General features: G+C 46.1%; 1 protein-coding gene across 1 annotated transcript in view; it reads left to right on the top strand.

Annotated features, from left to right (window-relative positions):
* Positions 1 to 3,683: 3,683 nt before the first annotated feature.
* plekhh1 (pleckstrin homology domain containing, family H (with MyTH4 domain) member 1) overlaps positions 3,684 to 19,625 on the top strand; it is a 46,504-nt gene continuing 30,562 nt past the window's right edge. The window contains exons 1-2 of the mRNA XM_064307968.1: positions 3,684 to 4,000; positions 11,235 to 11,416. Of these exons, the coding sequence (XP_064164038.1) occupies positions 11,273 to 11,416 (144 nt within the window). The 5' untranslated portion in view covers positions 3,684 to 4,000; positions 11,235 to 11,272. The remainder of the gene's footprint in view (positions 4,001 to 11,234; positions 11,417 to 19,625) is intronic.

The raw sequence follows: 19,625 nt of genomic DNA, 5'->3' as shown, positions 1-19,625 counted from the left end.
ATTTGAAGATTAGAAAGGATTTGCGAGACAGATTCGACCGACTGACCTGCTGCCCTTTCGACGTTTCGGTGCAACTGACTGACGCCGGGCGGCGTTTGAAGCATGTGAGAACACAGCTGACTTGTGAGGACCTTTTTTTTTTATTATAAATCCATTACACCGACTAACATTTATTGCAGTCAGGAGACAGTCCTGAAGGGAATGACATGGAGTGAACAACGGACCCTCTGCTGTGACTCCTTCAGCCTTAAGCGCAACTCAGTCGCTGCTTTTGAATGAAGTCAGTGAGAGAGCCACACGAATACAAAGGACTTTGGTTTGAGACAGAAAAAAGGATTTTTTTTCCCCCAGTTGTGTTTACAGAAGAATCAGATGTGGCGCACATTCTCCAAAGAAAACACAGCCACGTGTGCAGTGTGACCTCAGCTTTAAATATTGAATTGACACATCCAGCAATTTTCACACCCTTCCATTGTCACCAGTTTCCACTATTTTCTTTCACATTTTCGGATCCTTTCTTCATGTGAAGTTTCCATCGTGGTTCTGCTCACAAGACGGTTCCAGCAAGGCTGCCCAAAAAAAAAGCGGTTAAACTCTCAAAGGACATTACGAAGATAGAAAGGGGGAATTTGAGCCCATTAAGCTGTCAATGACTATGTCACTGAACTGAAATTCGCCAACATGCGAACTGTCCAATCATGTTGTGCCGTTTTACATATTTCCTGCGGTAGGACCAATCATATCCGTGTGACACATCGTTGACATCATGCCGTGACCGACGCTGCACACTTCGGCGGTTCCCGCCAGCTCCACTGGATGTGGAATCACTGAAAGACTTAATTCAGGGGTCGTTGTCCTCCATAAAGCTCACCTAGCCCTGAAGTAATGCAGTAAAGGTTCATGTCTGAATTTTGCCCCCCACCCCCCCCGCTCCCCCCTCCACCCTTAAAGGATACCTTTTATGACCCTTTTAATGTTACGAGGGAGATGTGTCAGAGGTGAGGTGTTTATAAAAAGCAGAGCTCTTGGCACACACACACACACGCACACACACACACACACACCCCGTTACCTGTTAAAATCAGGCAGCGGCCCGGTTCAAAAGCATGTAAACAATACAGGAGGCAGGCGGGAGTTGTTTTGACTGAGAGCACTGACTCATTATCCAACAGGGCCCTCCGTACGCCATCGCCTAAGCCCTGAGGCTGAACCTGAGCCATCAGCCACCCAGCGCCGCCAAAGCTGTACAGCAGGGCACAGGTACTATTATAACCAACCTCCTACCAGCACACACTCCCACTCTCTCCCTGACACACACACACACATACACTCACACAAACACACGCATACAACCACACACATTCACTCACCCACACTTACCCACCCACTCACTCATACACACACACACACTCACTCACTCAAACACACACACATACACACACACACTCACTCACTCACTCAAACACACACACATACACAAACACACGCATACAACCACACACATTCGCTCACCCACACACTCACTCATACACACACACTCACTCACTCATACACACACACACACACACTCACTTACTCTCAAACACACACACATACACACATTCATTCACACGCAAACACATACACACACTCACTCATACACACACACATGTACACATACTCACTCACTCATACACACACATACACACACACACTCACTCACTCACTTACTCATACACACACATTCACTCATACACACACACACACACACACACCAGCCAACTTATTTAAAGCGAGTAGTACATGAAGTTGTTGGCTTCAGACTTTACACACTGCCGAAATGAAGTGACTTATTAGCTTGTCTTAATTTGAATTGTTCATCATTTAAGATCGACGTATTGCAACTCTTCACAGAAATTTCAAAATGTCCTCCTACTCGGTGAAGAGATATACAAAATGAGTGTTCTGGAACAGAAGCATTGATTGTGAAATTTTTTTTGGCCCAAGGTATGCTCACAAGTGGCTCTGTCAGAGATAGATTGGACAGGGTTGATTTCATTCTGTCGGTAAGAAGCGGACAGTGTAAGTGCGAGTTGGAACGACGCCCCAAATATTAGATGTCATTGGTACGTGTGCTTTGTCTCTCTGACTGGATCCGGAATTCCCAAAGACTCCGGGGGATTATACATCCAGAATCTTGGCGGACGAGATGCGGAATCTTTGCAACCATTTCCAATAACCCCATTAGAGTGCAGTGACTGATCAAATCCCACAGCAGTATTGTCTGGAAACACTGACTAAGCTTATAAAGATCTTCCCTAAATTAATATCACAGACACTGCAGTGAATTGTGTATTAGGGGGCTGGGAGATGAACACAGGAAGGCAATGGGGATGCCTGTCTATATTGATACAGTATGCATGGCAGATTGATTATGCACTATACTGGCCACCAGTATTCTCCATGATGTTATGATGGAGGCGCTGCTATTCTTAGTGTTTATTTATTGCTGTTGATCTTCTCGAAGATTCACCTCGAACACACGGGTGCAGGAAGAATAGTCAGGGTTTCCAAGGAAACTGTGGTCACACCTTCTTTTTTTCCCCCAAGTGTTGACGGTGGTGATGTCACGGTTACATGAATGGCGGTAACAGTACATTTATAACCGACTAGGAATTGTCCCACCCAAGAGGTGTCATTCTTTTGAAATCATTTTTTTATTTATCAAACAACACCCATATAAAAATAAAGTATATACAGTACCTATATAAAGGTGATGCATATACTTAGTGGCATCGGCTGTGCCTATGGATATTTCTGGATATTTAGGCACATCACTAAGACAGTGATGTAAGTAGCTTATTTGATCACAAGATGTTCCAGCTGGATCAAAAAACAAACAAACAAACAAAAGAACATCTCCCTTCTTAAATAGATATGCCCAGTGCCAAGTCACTTTCAAACTATTTAAGCAAACCACCAATCAATCTTTAAATAACGTCATAAAAGCACAGAGGATTCGTGTTAATTATTTTGACCAGTGACACTGCATATGGTCAGTGTTTTAGCTCCACGGGCATACTTCTTCCGTTACACTTCTGGAATGTTTTGTTTGAAAATGGCGAGTAAAGCTCACAGACTGCAGGTTCCTAATTATTAACCAAGATGACCCGATGGGTTGAAAGCAGGTTTTTAGGGGCCTTGCTATCTCCGTGCAGTAGGTAAGAGAAGAGACATGCCTGCAGAAATACAGGGTCTGAAAGTTTCTCTTGATTGCCCCCCTCACAAAAGTTTTACTGCTCAAGTAATTGCATTTCACACAAAATTTAAACGGCTTGAAATATTTTCACACACGTGCATCCCCTAGCCCTCTATGAAAAACATTCTACTTAGAAACGAGCAATAAACATTCTTCAAATAGGAGTGAGCATATAATGTCGGAAAACAACTTCCATGTCCTTTGGATTCACGCAGGTTCTGCGGTTTTGAAAATTGCGTCGCCCCCAAACAAACATAGCCTACACTGTGAAATTAAGCAGATCCACTCAACCTTTTCGATTTCGGGAAACAACTTTAAAGCATAATTAAAGTAACTGAAAACAACATAACCTGGACCGTTTTTTGATGAAAAAGCACGCAACAAGTGTGCTGACATATTACAATGCAAACTCAAATAGGTAAACGCGAACTCTGATGCAATATCCTGTGCAGTACATACACAAGGGGGCTTGGCTCCCGGCGTAACCCGATCCACGCAGCTCGCCCTTTAAAGGAATAAGGGATGATCCCGGTGAATGGGGATCAGCGGCGCGGCGTCAACGTTGTCTGAACTGTGCATGTTAGGGAAAATAGCAAGAAAGGGATAGGAAAGAATGGGTTCTTAAAAGAGAGCATTGGGGAAGTACTGCGGAAAGGAGAGCAAGTGTGTAGCACAACGATCCGAGCGCCGTGATGTGAATTGCGGAGAGAAGGTGTCGGTGTGAAAGCGAGAGGTCCAGGAAAACGCGGAGAAATTCACAAGGTAATCGCTTTTATTCAAACGTGGAACTGTCTTTATATCGAACTGGGAGTTCGACAGCGGCGCGCTAAACTTCTGCAGCGCTTACTCGCGCGAGGGTCCTTCCTCCGCTGTGCACGAGATTGTCTGGGAATTCGGGATGAGACCCTTCATCTCGCCGCTTCTTGTAAATGAAATCAATGGAATCGGCAACAGTAGAGCAGCATCAGCTTTACCCTGACATGAGCAGGGTGCCGAACATGTTGTAGGTCAGGCGGATTATGGTAGCTCGAGAAAGTCTGTTCTTTGTAGCAGTTTCTCGTCTCATGCACCTGCACCGTGTGTATATTTTCAGCAGCAGTTACGTGGTCGCGGTATAGGGTTATTTGTGAAACGTTTAACGCGCTTTTACACATTATTGTAAAAAATGTGCACGCGATTCCAAACTGTTCTATTCTGTCAGATAAGAATAACGACGCTAAAAAAAGTATTCATAGTCCTGAGTTCGTAATGTGTTTATTGTACTTATGTGTAAATGTTATTTCATTGTGTTCATGGATTTATGGGGTCATAATGTTAAATATTTATGATCAGTTGATAGCCCCATTGTTCCAAACTGTTTTGACTGAGCTTAATCTACATTTTACTACATTGGTTCCTGCTCAAATATAGGAACCATTTCGCTTTAATGTCTGGTTATTGTGCTGTTTTGACATCTTCACAAATATAATCTAAATACTCTCGACCTTAAGAGACTGTCACAGTGTTAATGAGCAGCTTGTTATCTAACTGATTAAGATGACAGGGAGTCAGTAAAGAGGATTTGGTAGGCTTTTGATCCAACTCCAATTCAACCGCACTGTACATCACACAGCCTTATTATTTCCCCAGTTATACCTTTATTAAATAAAATATAAAACTTGTTTTTTTTTCATTTTACAAAACTGGAATACTTCACTGAGGGGCGTGTGATTATTGCAAGCTCACATCCTATTGTCTTATTACCGTCTTATTATTTTTTTATAACTATGCGTTTATGAAATAAAATACACTGTATTACTATAAATACACTACATTGCTAAATACACTATGTTACTGAACTGGAATCCTTCACGGAAGGGCATGTGATCATTACTAGCTCGCATCACCTCAGTGCATGATTCACCCTCCCCCTTTAGCCGTGTGTCACTAAATCAAACAACCTTTCTGTTACCTGGACCGTGTCTGCTCCTGGCTGCCTTTTGTCAGTTGCCAAAAAACTTCCCAGAGCAAACGTGACTGTGCTGTGGGTGACGGCGTATGCACCACAGGGTGCCCTCATTGTTGAGTGGGGGGCAGGGAGGGGGGGGGGGTTGGCTTGTTGAGTGTTTTGTGTCAGTGCGGCGGACAGTGAGAGGAAGATGTTTACACCTCAGCGCGGAGGAATGTCTCGCGCTATATTTACTGCTCCGGCTGATAATGAGTGTGGCCAGTTTACGGAGGCCTGTCATTACTCCGCGCGCCGCGCACGGCTTCCTCTGAGGCTTAGGTGGGGGCTCCCGCCGGCTCCCGAACGCCGCAGCTGCCGCCTTTTAAGAGAGTGAAATTAGGCTAAGCTGTGGAACGGCGGTCTGCTGTGTAGGCTGCCCGATATTTTTATGGTTTTTTTTTTTTTGCTCCACGCTGCACACCGCGGCCGGGTTCATCTGTGTTCAGTGGCTCGTTCTCCGCCTCCACGAGGTGCCCCGACTTTCGCGGTCTGAGTTTTGTCAGTGGATTGAGTGTCTGTGTGATTGTTAGGCCTCCGAAACCTAACATTCTGCCTACGTCGCCGTGATGTTTATGTGACACGGCAGTGCTGGCACTGAGAAACCACGGTTGAATGTCACGTGTTTGCAGGTTTTCTGCTCCCTTATTTCTTGTTTTTTTTTTAATTTTTAAAATTTTTTTTAAAGGATGGAATTCTCCTTCCTTCTTTCTGAATGTATGTGTTCCACACTTAAGCCGATGTCCATTTATGTGATCATAAACCTGGTATGGAAACAAAATGGAAAACCAGAACTCTGCTGTTGAGTCTGTTTTCAGTGGCTGAAACAAGCTTGCAGTAAAGCGATGTCTGTGTGTGTGTGTGTGTTTGGTGCCTGTGTGTGTGTGCGTGTGTATGTGGTGCGCAAGCGTGTGCGTGGGAGTATTTTGCTAGGCAGGCTCCGTCCCATACCGCGGGACTGCTGCAGTGGAAGTGACGGTCACGGCCTTCCAAGTTTGGACTCTTTCGTTTTGTCCAAGTCCGCGCTTGCCAGCTCGCTCTTTATTTGCGCACGCCGGCACAGATTCATGCGCCCTTATTAAGGCGAGTCAGATCTCGACAGAGATAATGAATTAATTGGCTGAAAAAGTCTGCTGGCGTGACATCATCGAGTCTCTTTATTCGCTGACATCACCGCAGCTGTGGCGCTCAGCAGCTGGGGAGGAGGAGGAAGAGGAGGAGGAGGGCGGCGTGTGCTTGCTTGTGCATGCGTGTCTGTGTCGGCGTCTGCGTGCCTGCGTGTGCATCTGGGGACTGTGTGCATACGACGGAACTTTGGCCCTGCACACCGTCTCTGTTCTGACTCGTAACTGAAAGTAACTGGGGGGGGGGGGGACTTGCTTTTCATACCCCCCCCCTTTAAAAAAAGGCAGATGTGGACCTGCTTTTTAATCAGGTCCACAGCTGCAAGCCCCCAAGATGCTTGGGACAATAGTCTAAGGCTCCAGTTCTTGATTGTTAGAGCCTGATTCTTTGGCCACGACCGCTTTTCCATTTTATATATATATTTTTTTGCTATGAGACAAAAGGCATAAATTCAAGATAATGATCCGAACAAATGCAATCAATATAGCAGGGATTTTATTTGTATTTATCCACCAGTGTGTTGTTTTTATTATGAAGATCCAGTGTGTCAGTTTTTATTGTCCTGCAGAAATGTATGATGACAAAATGAAATCTGTCATTTGTCGTGTTTTAATGGCATTCTTGTGCTGGGCCTGTGTGGTTGGGTTTGGGTCCTGCTCTTGATCGGCATAATATCTTTAATTTTAACGAGCCTGTTGCAGTTTCAGTTTAAGCATTTCCTGGGTGCCTGGCCTCCCCTCACGTACCAGACCACTCCAAAAGCGGCCTTTGTCTGGCCCTGACTTGCCGATGTGGATCTGGACAAATTACAGTCATTGGTGTTTGACTTCCGCCGGTCTGTCACCCTGTATTTGCACTTGTGCAGAGTTTCCCAAGGACTCCCGTCCCTTAGATGTTTTTTTTTTTTTAAAGTGCTATTCAAGCCTGTTTCCTGGAATGAGAATGAATGGCAGTCCCCACAGTGGGGGGTTCATATCTGGGGTTGGTTTGAAGCTTTGTGTACCTTGTCATCAGGCAAGTGCTGGCTGTGTGGAAAAAAAAAAAGTGAAACTTCAGCAAAAAAAAAAGAAGAAAAAAAAGTCCATTGGACAAAAAACTAATTAAGAAAAAAAAAAAAAACGATTCCGTTCTGCCTCTTAATAATTCTCATCTCAAGTCAGCATTTTGGAGGCCGTGAAGTGGGTGGTAGAATTAAAGAGAGTAACAGCAATTCCCAGCCAGTGTGAGTTAAATCTGTTCAGTTGTGCTGGTTTTGCTCCAGAACACCAGGTCACGTGTGTCTTGGGCCACTGGTCTGAGTGGTTCTGCACACTGCTGAATCCATTACATTACATTGCAGGCATTTACCAGAAACTCTTATCCAGAGCGACATACACAACTTTTTACATAGCATTTACTATTGCATCCATTTATACAGCTGGATATGTACTGAAGCAATGCAGGTGAAGTACCTTGCTCTAGGGTACGAAGGCAGCATCCAACCTGGAAATCAATCCTGTGACCTTTATTGCCTTATAGAAGAGAGACTATATCCGCACATTGTTTTATCCTGCTCCCAAAGTGATTTAATGGTACAACGTTTCGACCTCAAAGGTCTTCGTCAGGTACATCAACTAGAACATGTGTCTGGGTGGAGATATATCTATAAACTATCTATAAAGATATATATATATATATATATATGAACAGTGTGCGGATATACTCTCTCTTCTATACTAACCATTTTTTTAAAATCCTGCACCTGTTTATCCTGAATATTTCGGATGTGCGTGCATTCCCCCGGACTGCATCTGTAACCTTTATTGCCTTTATACAGCACTGTTGCTATACAACCAATGAGGTGCTGTGCTTCATCGCTACGGCCAGCGATGGGCAAAGCCTCTGCGCTTCCTGTGTGCCTGCTACAAATGGCCAATAACACTCTCTGGACTCTTGACTTGATGACCCTCGACGTTCTGACCCGATGAAGACCACGCCGTTTCGAAATGCCGGTTTGTAGACCGGCTGACTCTCTGGGAGTGTCTGCTACGTTCTGAGATGCCTGCCCCCCCGAGTCTCCCGAGCCTCTTCCCCCCCCCCCCACGGGAGGACTTTGGCGCTGTCCGTGGAGGTGGTCCGAGGGGAAGGGGTAGCAGCTCCTCCCCTGGTTCAAGCCGTCCTGGAAAATGCCCTCGGGGGGAATTAGCACGCCCCTGCCGAAATGTCTTTAGCCGGCAAATGGCTTGTTTGCAACCAGCTGTCATCTCGTCGGCATGTGGACGCCTCCTCCGGTGGAACCGGCGTCCTTTGAGCTCCCCCCTCTCTTTTCTCTCTTGCCTCCCTTCATCCCTCCTTTTCTCTCTCTTTCACTCCACGCCATCATCCCCTTCCAGCCCGTCATATTCCCTTTCCTGGTTTCTTTCCCTTTTTGAAGAACAACAGCAAAAAAAAAAAAAAAAAAAAAAAATCAGAAAATCTGGATAGTGTGTAGTTTGCAGTTCTTCTTTCCTTCTTTTTTTTTATTTTATAGCGTTTCTGTAATTTGTCAGCAAGCCTGTAGTTATAACCATGATAATTGCAGAGCCAGCGGTGAACTTTTATATTCTGCACTTTGAACCTCGGCTCTGCTGGACCATCCCGTCTCAGTTCCTGCTTTCCTTCGGCGTCGATCGCTCCTTTGGAAACGCGAGGCGCAGCGCGTCGCTAGCAGCCAGCAGGTTGAGCCTACTCTTTAAAATGTTTACGCTTCCCCGACCGTGTCGTAAAAAAAAAAAAGTTTTCAAATAGAATTTTGCTCTATTTATGTCTGGAAATTTCACACTGTGCAACAATATGACCCGAATACCCTCCGCTGAACATTTTATGACAGAAATCTTTTTCTGTGTGCATTAATTTTAGCCATTAGTGGTTCGTGAATTTTTTGTGGCGCTGTATCGTAAAGAATATTTATAGCTGTTTGGATCAGCGCTGCAGAGATTAGGCAGATCCATGAAAATGCTTTTTTTTTTTTTAAACTTAAAAAAAAAAAAAAGTTTGATTCTTTGGTGTCCTCCCCCACATTGTGTTATTAGTCATCCACCCTGAAGACCCTTTTTTGCAGATTTCAGGCTGGTTGTCTGTGCCAAAAGCTGTGTACATGGTCCAGCCGTTTCACCTGTGGGACGGGTGCGTGTGAGCGCTCAGCCGGTGAAATGGCCGCCTCTCATTCTCTCCCCCCAAAAAAAAAAACGCGTCGTCCCGCCTCGGGTTCCCACATTTTCGAGGCCCTACATTCATTCCGGCGCATTCTTCCTCTTTCTTTACCCAGGGCCAGCTCAGCGCCTCCCTAATACCCTTAATGAGACTGTCATGCAGAAAGACACTCACCCCTATTGTGTTGCGTTAGATACCATTTCACCCATGGCTTGTAATTAAGAAGGGATTGGATTGACAGGGATAGTTGTGGTGGTTGTCGGGGAGGGAGGGAGGGAGGGAGGGAGGGTGGGAGTGGGGGCGGGGGGGTGATGGCGGGCGATGGTGGGTAAAAGCAGCAAGAACAGAGCTCGATGTGCCCTGGAACATCTAAAAGGGCCTCTAAAAGGCAGCCGGATCTGATCCAACCGAGGGTAGGGGGAAAGGGGGGAATTGGGGATGCCCCCGCACCCCGGTTGGGACTCCCCCTCTCCCTCCGCCCTGCTCCAGTGGGGGGTTCAGTCCCCCCCCCCCCCCCCCCAGGCCTGAGCTGCTCTCTGAAGTGGCGGTCCGCGATCTCCTGCGCTGCCCGCCGGGTGGGGTTCTGCGCTCAGACAGGAAGCTTTTGTTTAACCGTGTCATCGTGATCTCACGGGCTGAAGGCGAAGCGTATCTCGCCTTCCTTTTCCTGGGCGAACCGCGCGGAGTCTGCTCGGCCCGAAGAAGAAGAAGAAGAAAAGAAGGGGGAAAAAGAAAAGAAAGGGAATAAAATGAGAACTTGCTCTCGGTGCTAATTTCAGAGTCTTTAGAAGTGCCTTAGCTGAGCTGTCAGCAGTCTCTTCTCTTATGACTCATGGTCATACATTACCCTGGGAGGTTTTTGCTGGAGTTTATGCAGGGTGAATGGAAAGAAAGCAGAGAGAGTTTTTGGCTTAGAGTCTGGGTCAAAAATGGAAACCCTCCCCCCCACTCCCCACCCCCCCATGAGGTACTCCTGTGGTAGATTAGATTTAAGAAGTTGTTGTTTTATGTGGTATTATGACCTGTCCGCTCACTTCCCCGGGCTTCTGGTTCTGCTTGTCCTGTCTTCTCTCCTTGCGGAGGTGGTAATTGGAGAAGGCAAAGATAGCCACTGACCTGAAGAGCCACGGTTGAGTTAAACTGGTGAAATATAGCCTGTCTGTGTGTTTGTGTGTGTGTGCGTGTATGTGTGCATGTCTGTGTGTGTGTGTGTGTGTGCACGTGTGCCTGCCTGTGTGTGTCTGTGTGTGTGTGTGTGTGTGTGTGTGTGTGTGCGTGTATGTGTGCATGTCTCTGTGTGTGTGTGTGTGTGTGTGCATGTGTGCCTGCCTGTGTGTGTCTGTGTGTGTGTGTGCGCTTGTGTGTGTGTGTGTGCATGTGCATGTGCATGTGTGTTTGTGTGTGTGTGTGTGCATGTGCTTGTGTGTTTGTGTGTGTGTGTTTATGTGCATGTGAATGTGTGCTGCCTGTCTGTGTGTGTCTATGTGTGTGTGCACATGTGCGCAGCCAGTGACCTGGTGCTGTTTGTTCCCACAGGGCCGTGCACGTGTGTGTGTGTGTGTGTGCGTGTGCATGTGTGTGTGTGTATGTGTGTGTGTGTGTGTGTGCATGTGTGTGTGTGTATGTGTATGTGTGTGTGTGTGTGTGTGTGTGTGTGTGTCTCTATGTGTGTATGTGTGTGTGCAGTCAGTGATGAGGAGCTGTTTGTTCCTGCAGGGCCGTGAGCGCGTGCGCGTTTGGAAGGCGGGGTTTCCATGGCGGACGTTGTGGAGAGCTCCGGGACCGGAACGCTGGGGCTGGAGGCCATGGACTGGCAGAAGCGCTGCGTCGCCCTGGAGATGCAGCTGCTGCGGTTCCGTCTGCAGGCCGGGAAGATCCGGGAGCTCCTGGCGGAAAAGGTGAGAGCGCGCGTGCGCGCGCGGAGAGAGCGGCGTGGCGTACCCGCGCACTGCGCCGCCGCTAACGCTAACGAGGAACGCCATCCCGCCAAAACACTTTCACTCTCTGCTCGCCATCTCCGCCACCTCGCAGTAAGACGTCCGGCGTTAATTAAACTCTTAACAGAGTTTATACGAGCCCACCTGGGCCACCGCGGACCCGTGTGAACTCTGTAAGAGTTGATTTAACACTGAGCGCTGTTTTCACAGCGCTGCTCGCTGCCGGTGTCCTAGTTCTCAGTTTTCACGGACTGTTCTTTGGGAACCCCTGGTTGGTTTGGGCTGATGCAGACGGCGGGACAGGTCTGTGTGATGGAGTAGCCCCCCCCCCCCCCCGGTCCCCACGTGCAACATTCTTCACGCTGTCGTAACGCATCGACTTCCACCGCTGTAAGAAACGGTTAAACTGTAAAGGCTTGGCAGGGAGCCAGGGAGGCGCGTTCGGAGAAAACCACTGAGTCGTGTGAGCGTGTATTTGAGCGAAAACACAGTTCTGTGCCTGTGTGTGTGTGTGGGCGTGCATGTGCGCGATCATGTGTTTCGGACAAAATGCCGTTTTTTTTTGTGCGCGAGTGTAAATCTATAATTTATAGCAAATACAACAAATGGAAAATTCCGTGGAAAAAACCAGGATGGAAAGTGTTTGCATAAACTTGCGGTTGGCTGAGGGCATCAGCTAACTAGCTCCTGCAAGCACATACAGTGCAGTGCTATTTATGTCTTTAACACCATGGCTAGTGCTCAGTGTTGTTATTTGCATGATTATAGGACAGAACAAAAATATCTATATCTCACTATTCCAGGTGGAGACATAATCAAGTGACCATGTTTACCTGGGTACAGAAGTACCAACTCTCAAAAAAGAAAAGAAAAGAAAAAGCCATTGGGTTTAGTCAGTGCTGAGCTTTCCCTTAAAAACAAGGCCAAACCCAATTAACTTACATTGTGAATTTTTTCCCCTCTAGAATAAGCTGTTGTGTGTAATTAGAAATAATGGTCAGTTTACTCACCGAGACTACACCCTGAAAGATTTTCATTGAGTACTCACTGTAAAAGCTTTATGTATTAATTCAATATGTATTTCAAAGGTGCTGTGTCTCTTGTTTTGTTTGTATAAAATTTGTCAGTGAAGTTTTTTTCTGTTTTATTGGAATATTTAATTTGGCACTTGTGTGTCATAGGAAAAAATGAAAAGGGTGTGGATGAAGCCAAAGGGTATTTCCATATTTTGTTTATTTACTTCTTAAACAACTTAAACAAATAAGCCACACTGTGCGTCATTAGGTTAAATCTAATATGGCTTATTGTGTTTTGCGCAATCCTTGATCCGAAACGTGCACGCTAGAGGAAAAAAACAAGCGAGGGCAAATAGCTGAGGCGGCCCGAATGGATCCGATCATCCTCGTTCTGTTGTGGTTCGGTCGGCAGGATGTTTACAATCCAAACGCAGATAATAGAGGAAGGGGGTTACTGACGGACACTCGAAGGAGCTCGTCCCATTGGTCGGTTTTCGTCTCCGCTCCTGTCAGTCTGGGACCTCGGGTCAACCCGGGACCCCATACTAATTTTTTGGGGGATTTTTTTTGTTTTTTTAAAGTGACCTTTTGGGTTTTGCTGTGGGGTTACTGGGGCAGGAAGGGAGCAGAACAGCGCTGTGCCGCCGCGACCGATCACAAAATAGCGGCTAAAAAAGAAAGGTACGGGGAGGAAAATGGGATCATGGCGAAGGGGTCGGTTGCAGCATTAGGGTAATGCTAGTATCAGGGTTTGTTCTGTTTTGCAAAATCCTTGATCCGAAACGTGCACGCAAGAGGAAATAACAAGCGAGAGCAAATTGCTGAGGAGGCTGGAATGGATCCGACGATCCTCATTCCGTCTTAGTCCAGCCCGGTCGGTTTTTTTGTATTCTGTAGTGTTTTCGTGGCTCTTGTGATTTTGCTGCAATAAGAGTTTCCCATCAGGGACGATAAAGTCTGAGCTGAACTGAACTGAACTGCTTTTGTGTGCACCAGCTGCTCAACAGGCCTCGCGTACGAAAACAACGCAGCCTGTCCAGCTCTGTGGATAATCTAGAGCAAGAGGACAGGCCTGGATTGAGAACAGACTGAGATGTTAGGATCCTGTTGGTCGTTAAAAATTTATTTGCCTGTGATCAAAGAGACTGCTTTATTAAACAGCATTCACAAAGGAAACCTATTTATCTATTTATTCAGTATCAATTTGGACATTTCTGAAAAACGCAATTTTAACTTTTCACAAGGTAATGAACTAGTCCTATGTTAAATACAGTCAATTTAATCGTTTACATGATATGGCTCCATCATAAAAATGTTGATTTGTGGCTGTTTTCACCTGTGTTTAACTTAGTTCTTTAACTTTTTGTGTATTAAAAAACAAGTAGAGAAAATGCATCACTTGCGTAGGCTCATATATCATCAATATTATCTTGTGTAAAAAATCTGAACATTTTCTGGAAGTTTCTTGTGTGGGAGTATCATAGTGTTTTTGTCATTGTACATAGGCTGTCCATGAATTAAGCACACGAATTACCAAAAAAAATTGGAGTCAGAAGTCTCACGTTTCCTGAGAGGTTAACGTATCCGTCTGATTGACTCACACAGACCACAGTCCTTAGGGACCCTGTGGTTTTTTCCCGGGTTGTTTATAGCTAAACGGTTTTGGGGCTATTTAGCATACTTTCTCCGTGCCTCACTGTAACGAACTGTGATTAATCTAATTAAAAAGGGTCGAGTCCCTTTGATGATCATACCGCATGGACCAGTGCGGTATTAAATTGTGCTCAAAGAGAGCTTCATCACCTCCAGCTTCTCAACAGAACCCCAGGAAGAAAATGTCCGCCAGCGAAGTCTGAGCCTTCCTTCCTGTGGTTGTAACCCCATTAAACGCGAACATGAGTCAAACCTGATTCATTTGTGACCAAGGGGACGTGAGGCACGGTTTGCTCTTTCCTGTTTCTGTAATAAAAAAAAAAAGGTTAGCTCACATTTTTTTGGGTTTTTTCGGATATCATTTCGGTTTCAGTGTATGTTTTTGACTGGCCCGGATAGTTTTTTTTTTTTTTGCATGTGACGAAGGATGTTTTTGATATTTAGAGAAGTCTCTGATGGCCGGTCCACTTTTAAATGGCAGTTATAAGTTATATATAATTGTAGTCAAAAACAAGAAAATACACTTCTGGTAACTAAAGTGGCTTGCACAGAAAGCTTCTGACCACAGGCTAGACATAAGAGCAAATCAATCTAATAGCGTTTATTTACTATTATAAATGTCACTTTTTATATTGAGCCAGTGCTTCCACGCCAGTACTTCTTCATGAGTTCAACAGTCTCAGGTTGCACTCGCCATCGGAAAGAGTTCCAACCGAGCATGGGATTAACATAATTTTTGGAAAATAATCTGGTAATATACATACGTACAAACTCTGAAAGTATAACGTCACTGTACAAGCTACTCCGGAGTTATTTGAAGTTTATTTTCCAGCTTTATATCACATGCCCCCCTCAATGGCCTAAACCTGACATTTTAAAGCTGGTAGTCATCAGAAATGTCTGGAAATATCCTTCATTGCATGTTAGAAAATGCCTGGGCTGTTCGAAGAAATACACTAAAACTTGAAATAATCAACAACAAAAAAAACCAAGAAAGTGAACTGTCCCTTTAAGGGGATCTCTAAAGGAAAGAGTGGAATACATGCACATAAAAGGGGTCATAATGACCTGTAGTGAGCGCAGACTGTAGTATTCTGTACCTTGTGACTGATTTTGGGATCAGTGCACCACACAGACCCTGCGCCTCTGCCCGTTGTTATTTTAAAAGAGGAAATCAAAAATCGCTCTGGGGAGCAGGGGCGAAGGGCTGACTCTGTTTCTACGGAAACCCACGTCCGTGGAATTAAAACCACAGGTGAGGGCGGGAGCGTCAGAGAGAGAGAGAGAGAGAGAGAGAGAGAGAGGAAGAGGAGGAGTAGGAGTAGGACTAAAGGCTAAACTGTGGTCTGCTGTGGAATGGAATGAAGTGGTCATTCACCCTGTGTGTGTGTGTGTGTGTGTGTGTTTGAGCGTGCGTGTGTGTGTGAGTGTGTGTGTCGGTTTGGTGTTTTTCTGTGTATATGCACGGACATGAAATGAACTGTTGCGCCAAGCTGAATTTAGTGCAGGGAGTTGTTTGAAGACTTTTGAAAAAAGCTCATTCAGCATTTAAAATGCTTGCAATCAATGGTAAAAAAAATAAATAAAATAAACCAAACTGTAATATAAGCCAGTGTTCATTTTCCTGTGTAAGTGAGCTCTCTCCTTTCCTGTGCTGAAGGCCACACTCTGACCTCCAAGGCTTTTCTCTCAGGTCTTCAGACAGGGCTGTAGCCGTCCAGCGTTTTTGCCCGTATCGACACTTTCGCGCGGTGCAATTAATGATTGAGCCGTGGCTCGCAGTAACCATTAATAGGCTTATCTGGGAGGATTAATGATTACAGGCCCAAAACGGGGAACTGACGATGGGTCCGGTGGAATTTGGGGACAGGATTGTCTGCAGGCAGAGGTGGCCCTTTAATTGCAGATTCAGAAAGGAGGAGGAGGCCTCCTTTGGGATTTGGTCTTGTTGGCAGAACCTGCTAACTCCAGCCACCTGGCTCTCGCCCTGCCTGGGGTGGGGGAGGGACAGACCGTGGCCTGCATTCAATCAACATTCGTCCTTAACTTTGACTAAATGTTTAAATGTACGCGTTTGCACGGACTCATTTTGCACGGAGTTAATTTTGGTGATTTAGTGAGGTTGCCAAACTGTTTTTGTGAAGGAAAGAAAAATATGATTGTTAATGATTAATTTAACTCTAACATAGTACATATGATTCCAGTAGAGAGTTGTAAGAGTTGATTTAACACTGAATTTTTTAGTGTTTCTGGCGCTGCTGTGTGTGGGAGTGGCCTGTGTGTGAGTGTGACCTGGAGTGGGAGTGGCCTGTGTGTGTGTGTGGCCTGCGGATGGGAGTGGCCTGTGTGTGGGTGTGGCCTGCGGATGGGAGTGGCCTGTGTGTGGGTGTGGCCTGTGGATGGGAGTGTCCTGTGGGTGGGAGTGGCCTGTGTGTGAGTGTGACCTGGCGTGGGAGTGGCCTGTGTGTGAGTGTGACCTGGAGTGGGAGTGGCCTGTGTGTGTGTGTGTGGCCTGCGGATGGGAGTGGCTTGTGTGTGGGTGTGGCCTGTGGGTGGGAGTGGCCTGAGAATGCTGGTGACTGAATGCTGGTGATTTGCATGCTGTGGTCTCTGCTCTCTTTAAGTGTGCTTAGTGTCACTCTAGGCCGGCATTGAGACCCATCACTGGTGCTGAAGGGTCGTCTGTCCTGACAACGCTATCAGCTGTCAGTGGATGCTGTTATCTGCCTCTGGGTTGGGGCTGTTATCTGCCTCTCTGGGATGGGGCTGTTATCTGCCCCTGGGATTGGGGGTGTTATCTGCCCCTCTGTGATGGGGCTGTTATCTGCCCCACTGCTGGGCGCTATCTGCGCCGCGGTTGAGGTGCTATCTTTCCCGGCTCTGACTGTTATCTCAGGCTGACTGTCTCCTTCGTTTTTTCTCTGTCTGGGGAGCTCAGCGCTCTGGGATAGACGGCCAATGAAAATGGAGCCTAGGAACCGTAGCGCAGACAGGGCGCTGCTTTTTGATATTTACAGCTCTGTGCAATCAGTCTCCTCACGTCTGCGCGTCGCCCTGTCAGGTACCGTACTTGACTTGTCTCCTGTTTAAGCTGCTAAGGAAGTCCTCTTGTTTTTTTTTTATAGCTCTTTTATGGTATCACCTTGCCATTGAACAGCGCCATTGACGCAGAATTTGAGAGAAAAAGGTTGCGGCCTACACTGCTCTGCTCTGCCGGGTTTGCTGTCGTTGCTTCTTCTGTGAGCTCGTTTGTGCGGAATTACAATGAAGTGAGTGACACCAAGAGCTGCCTGTTTTGGTGTTTTGCGGACTGAATGCTTGACCTCAGAGCGTGAAGATTGCCTTTTTGTGTCGCGTAAGGGCAAGGCCTTAAATCTTCTTTCTCTTGAGCCAGCAGGATTGACTCGATGTCTGTGGTGTTTCTTGGAGCTGACCCCTTTCCTCTGCTGAAGAAGAGGGCAGTTAACATAGTTAATTAAGTTCGCCAGCATCATTTTTTGAATGTGCAGAGGAGGAACGCACACAAAATTTCCCAGATGTGCACAGAATTACTAAACTGCCACTTTGTAAAGCAAAGCAATACGATTATTGCTTAGCAACTGAACTATAGCATGTTAACCAAGGTGAACTATGCTGGCCTCAGTTCAATAATTGACATATGAGAGTCCACTCTTAAAACATTTGCAGATAGTGGAGTGGGTTGGGTGCAGGTGAGGAAACTTTGGCTCTCTGGCCAGGGCTGGCCAAACAATGTGACCAATCGGGCGCTATTTGGAAACGTTTATACGGCGCCTTTAGAAATCCGGCTGGTTATTTTTTCCCCCCTCGAGCCTCGGCGTGGCGTTCCTCCTCCTGTGTCTGTGTCCCGCGTTCAGCCAGGCGTGCAGAAGGCGCTCGGCAGGTTCAGGTGAGGATACACGGGGCAGAAATTTGAGTTGAACGAAAGGGGATCCCCTCCTATAGTTTCTCAGCAGGCTGAAACATGCCATTGTAGGTCTCTCTCTTTCTCGCCCTCTCTCTCTCTCTCTGTCTCTCACTCTCTCTTTCATTCTCTCTCTCCCGCTTTCTGTCTCTTGCTTTCTCTCTTGCTCTTCCTCGCTGTCACGCTCTCTCTTGCTTTCTTTCTGGATACTGGAACTCTGGTTATCCAGGAAGACCCTGGATGGTGGGGGGGCAAAATATGTACCTCCACTCTCGGAAGAACGTGTTCCAAAAAGCTCCTCTGTGTCTCCATAGAGGAACCCTATTGGGTCCAAAGTAGTTCAACCTGGGGGAGCTTTCACACGTATCAAACCCACCATAGAGGGTTCAATAAAGAACCAAAAAACGGTTCCCCTATGGAAATGAGCCAAGGGCCCCAGTTCTCTTTTCCTGGAAGTGTGGGAGATCACACCTCGTATGAATGGCCCATTTTTCCTGCTGTCTAGCTGTAACCATTCCCCATTCACTTACGCCAGATTCCTTGTGGTTTCCCATGATTTCGCTGAAAATCCCTCTGATCCGAGTCATCTCCGGTAGCTGGCTGCGGCGGCGGTGGCCCGCTGACCTACTGAGCATGTGCGGAGGAGCCGGGCGACGCGGGTCTGCGTTCGGCTGCTGTGGCCCAGGTGATGAACTCCTGGGGGGGAGGAAAAAAAGAGGCACTGGAGGTTAGACGGAATATAGAGACTCAACTTTTTTTTTTCCCCCAAGAGTTAACGGCAGTCTGGGACTGAGGCCAAAAAGACCGGAGATCGTTCCGATCTGGGAAGACGCCAGAATTCGTTGTGAGGTCATGTGCTGCGGCTTCGGTGGGGCTGTTGCTGTGGCAATGCGACTGTGCTGCACAGTGCAGTTGTGCGGTTAGCTTTAGCTTCTGCTATTAATAAGCCTTTTATAAAACATTCATAAACAGCTTCTCGTCTTACTGTTAGAAAGGTATTACTACTTCATATAGAGAGAGCTCAGAGGTGTCGTGCAAAATATTATCTTTTATTAAAACTTATCTGTGCAGCATGTCACTTTATATCCACTGTCGTTAAACTCTCCACTTTCTTTGAAATGCAATTTAATATTTAGTATGTTTTGCCATTTAGTTTAAAACGCTAATGAATGTGTCTTTTAGATTATAACAAGAGATTTCCTGATCATATATTGCATTTCATAGATTGAATAGACAAGGGCAGAATTTTTAAGGTCATGCAACAACATAACTAATATATTTTTAGTCGAAACCAAAGATCACACATTAAAATAAGCATGAAATACTCTACCCCATTAGGACTATGAAAGAAAACAAATCTGCCGTTCCTTTCTGCCTGCTCTTCATTCCATTTCCGCTTTTACTGGAAAGTTTGCTGCTTTTGGATAAATAAAGGAATTTGGGAGGGAAAAATAATTGAAATGCATACTTTTTGGATAAATTCCAAAATTATATTTCGCCAGGACCATTTGCCCAAAGAAAACATAGTGTAGAGGACACCTTAAACTAATTAACCTTTAAATTATTATTGCAATGAGAA

Source organism: Anguilla rostrata, chromosome 1 (assembly GCF_018555375.3).
Source record: "Anguilla rostrata isolate EN2019 chromosome 1, ASM1855537v3, whole genome shotgun sequence".
Taxonomy (NCBI): Eukaryota; Metazoa; Chordata; class Actinopteri; order Anguilliformes; family Anguillidae; genus Anguilla; species Anguilla rostrata.
The sequence above is the reverse complement of the archived record's forward strand: the minus strand, read 5'-3'. Positions and strand labels throughout refer to the sequence as shown.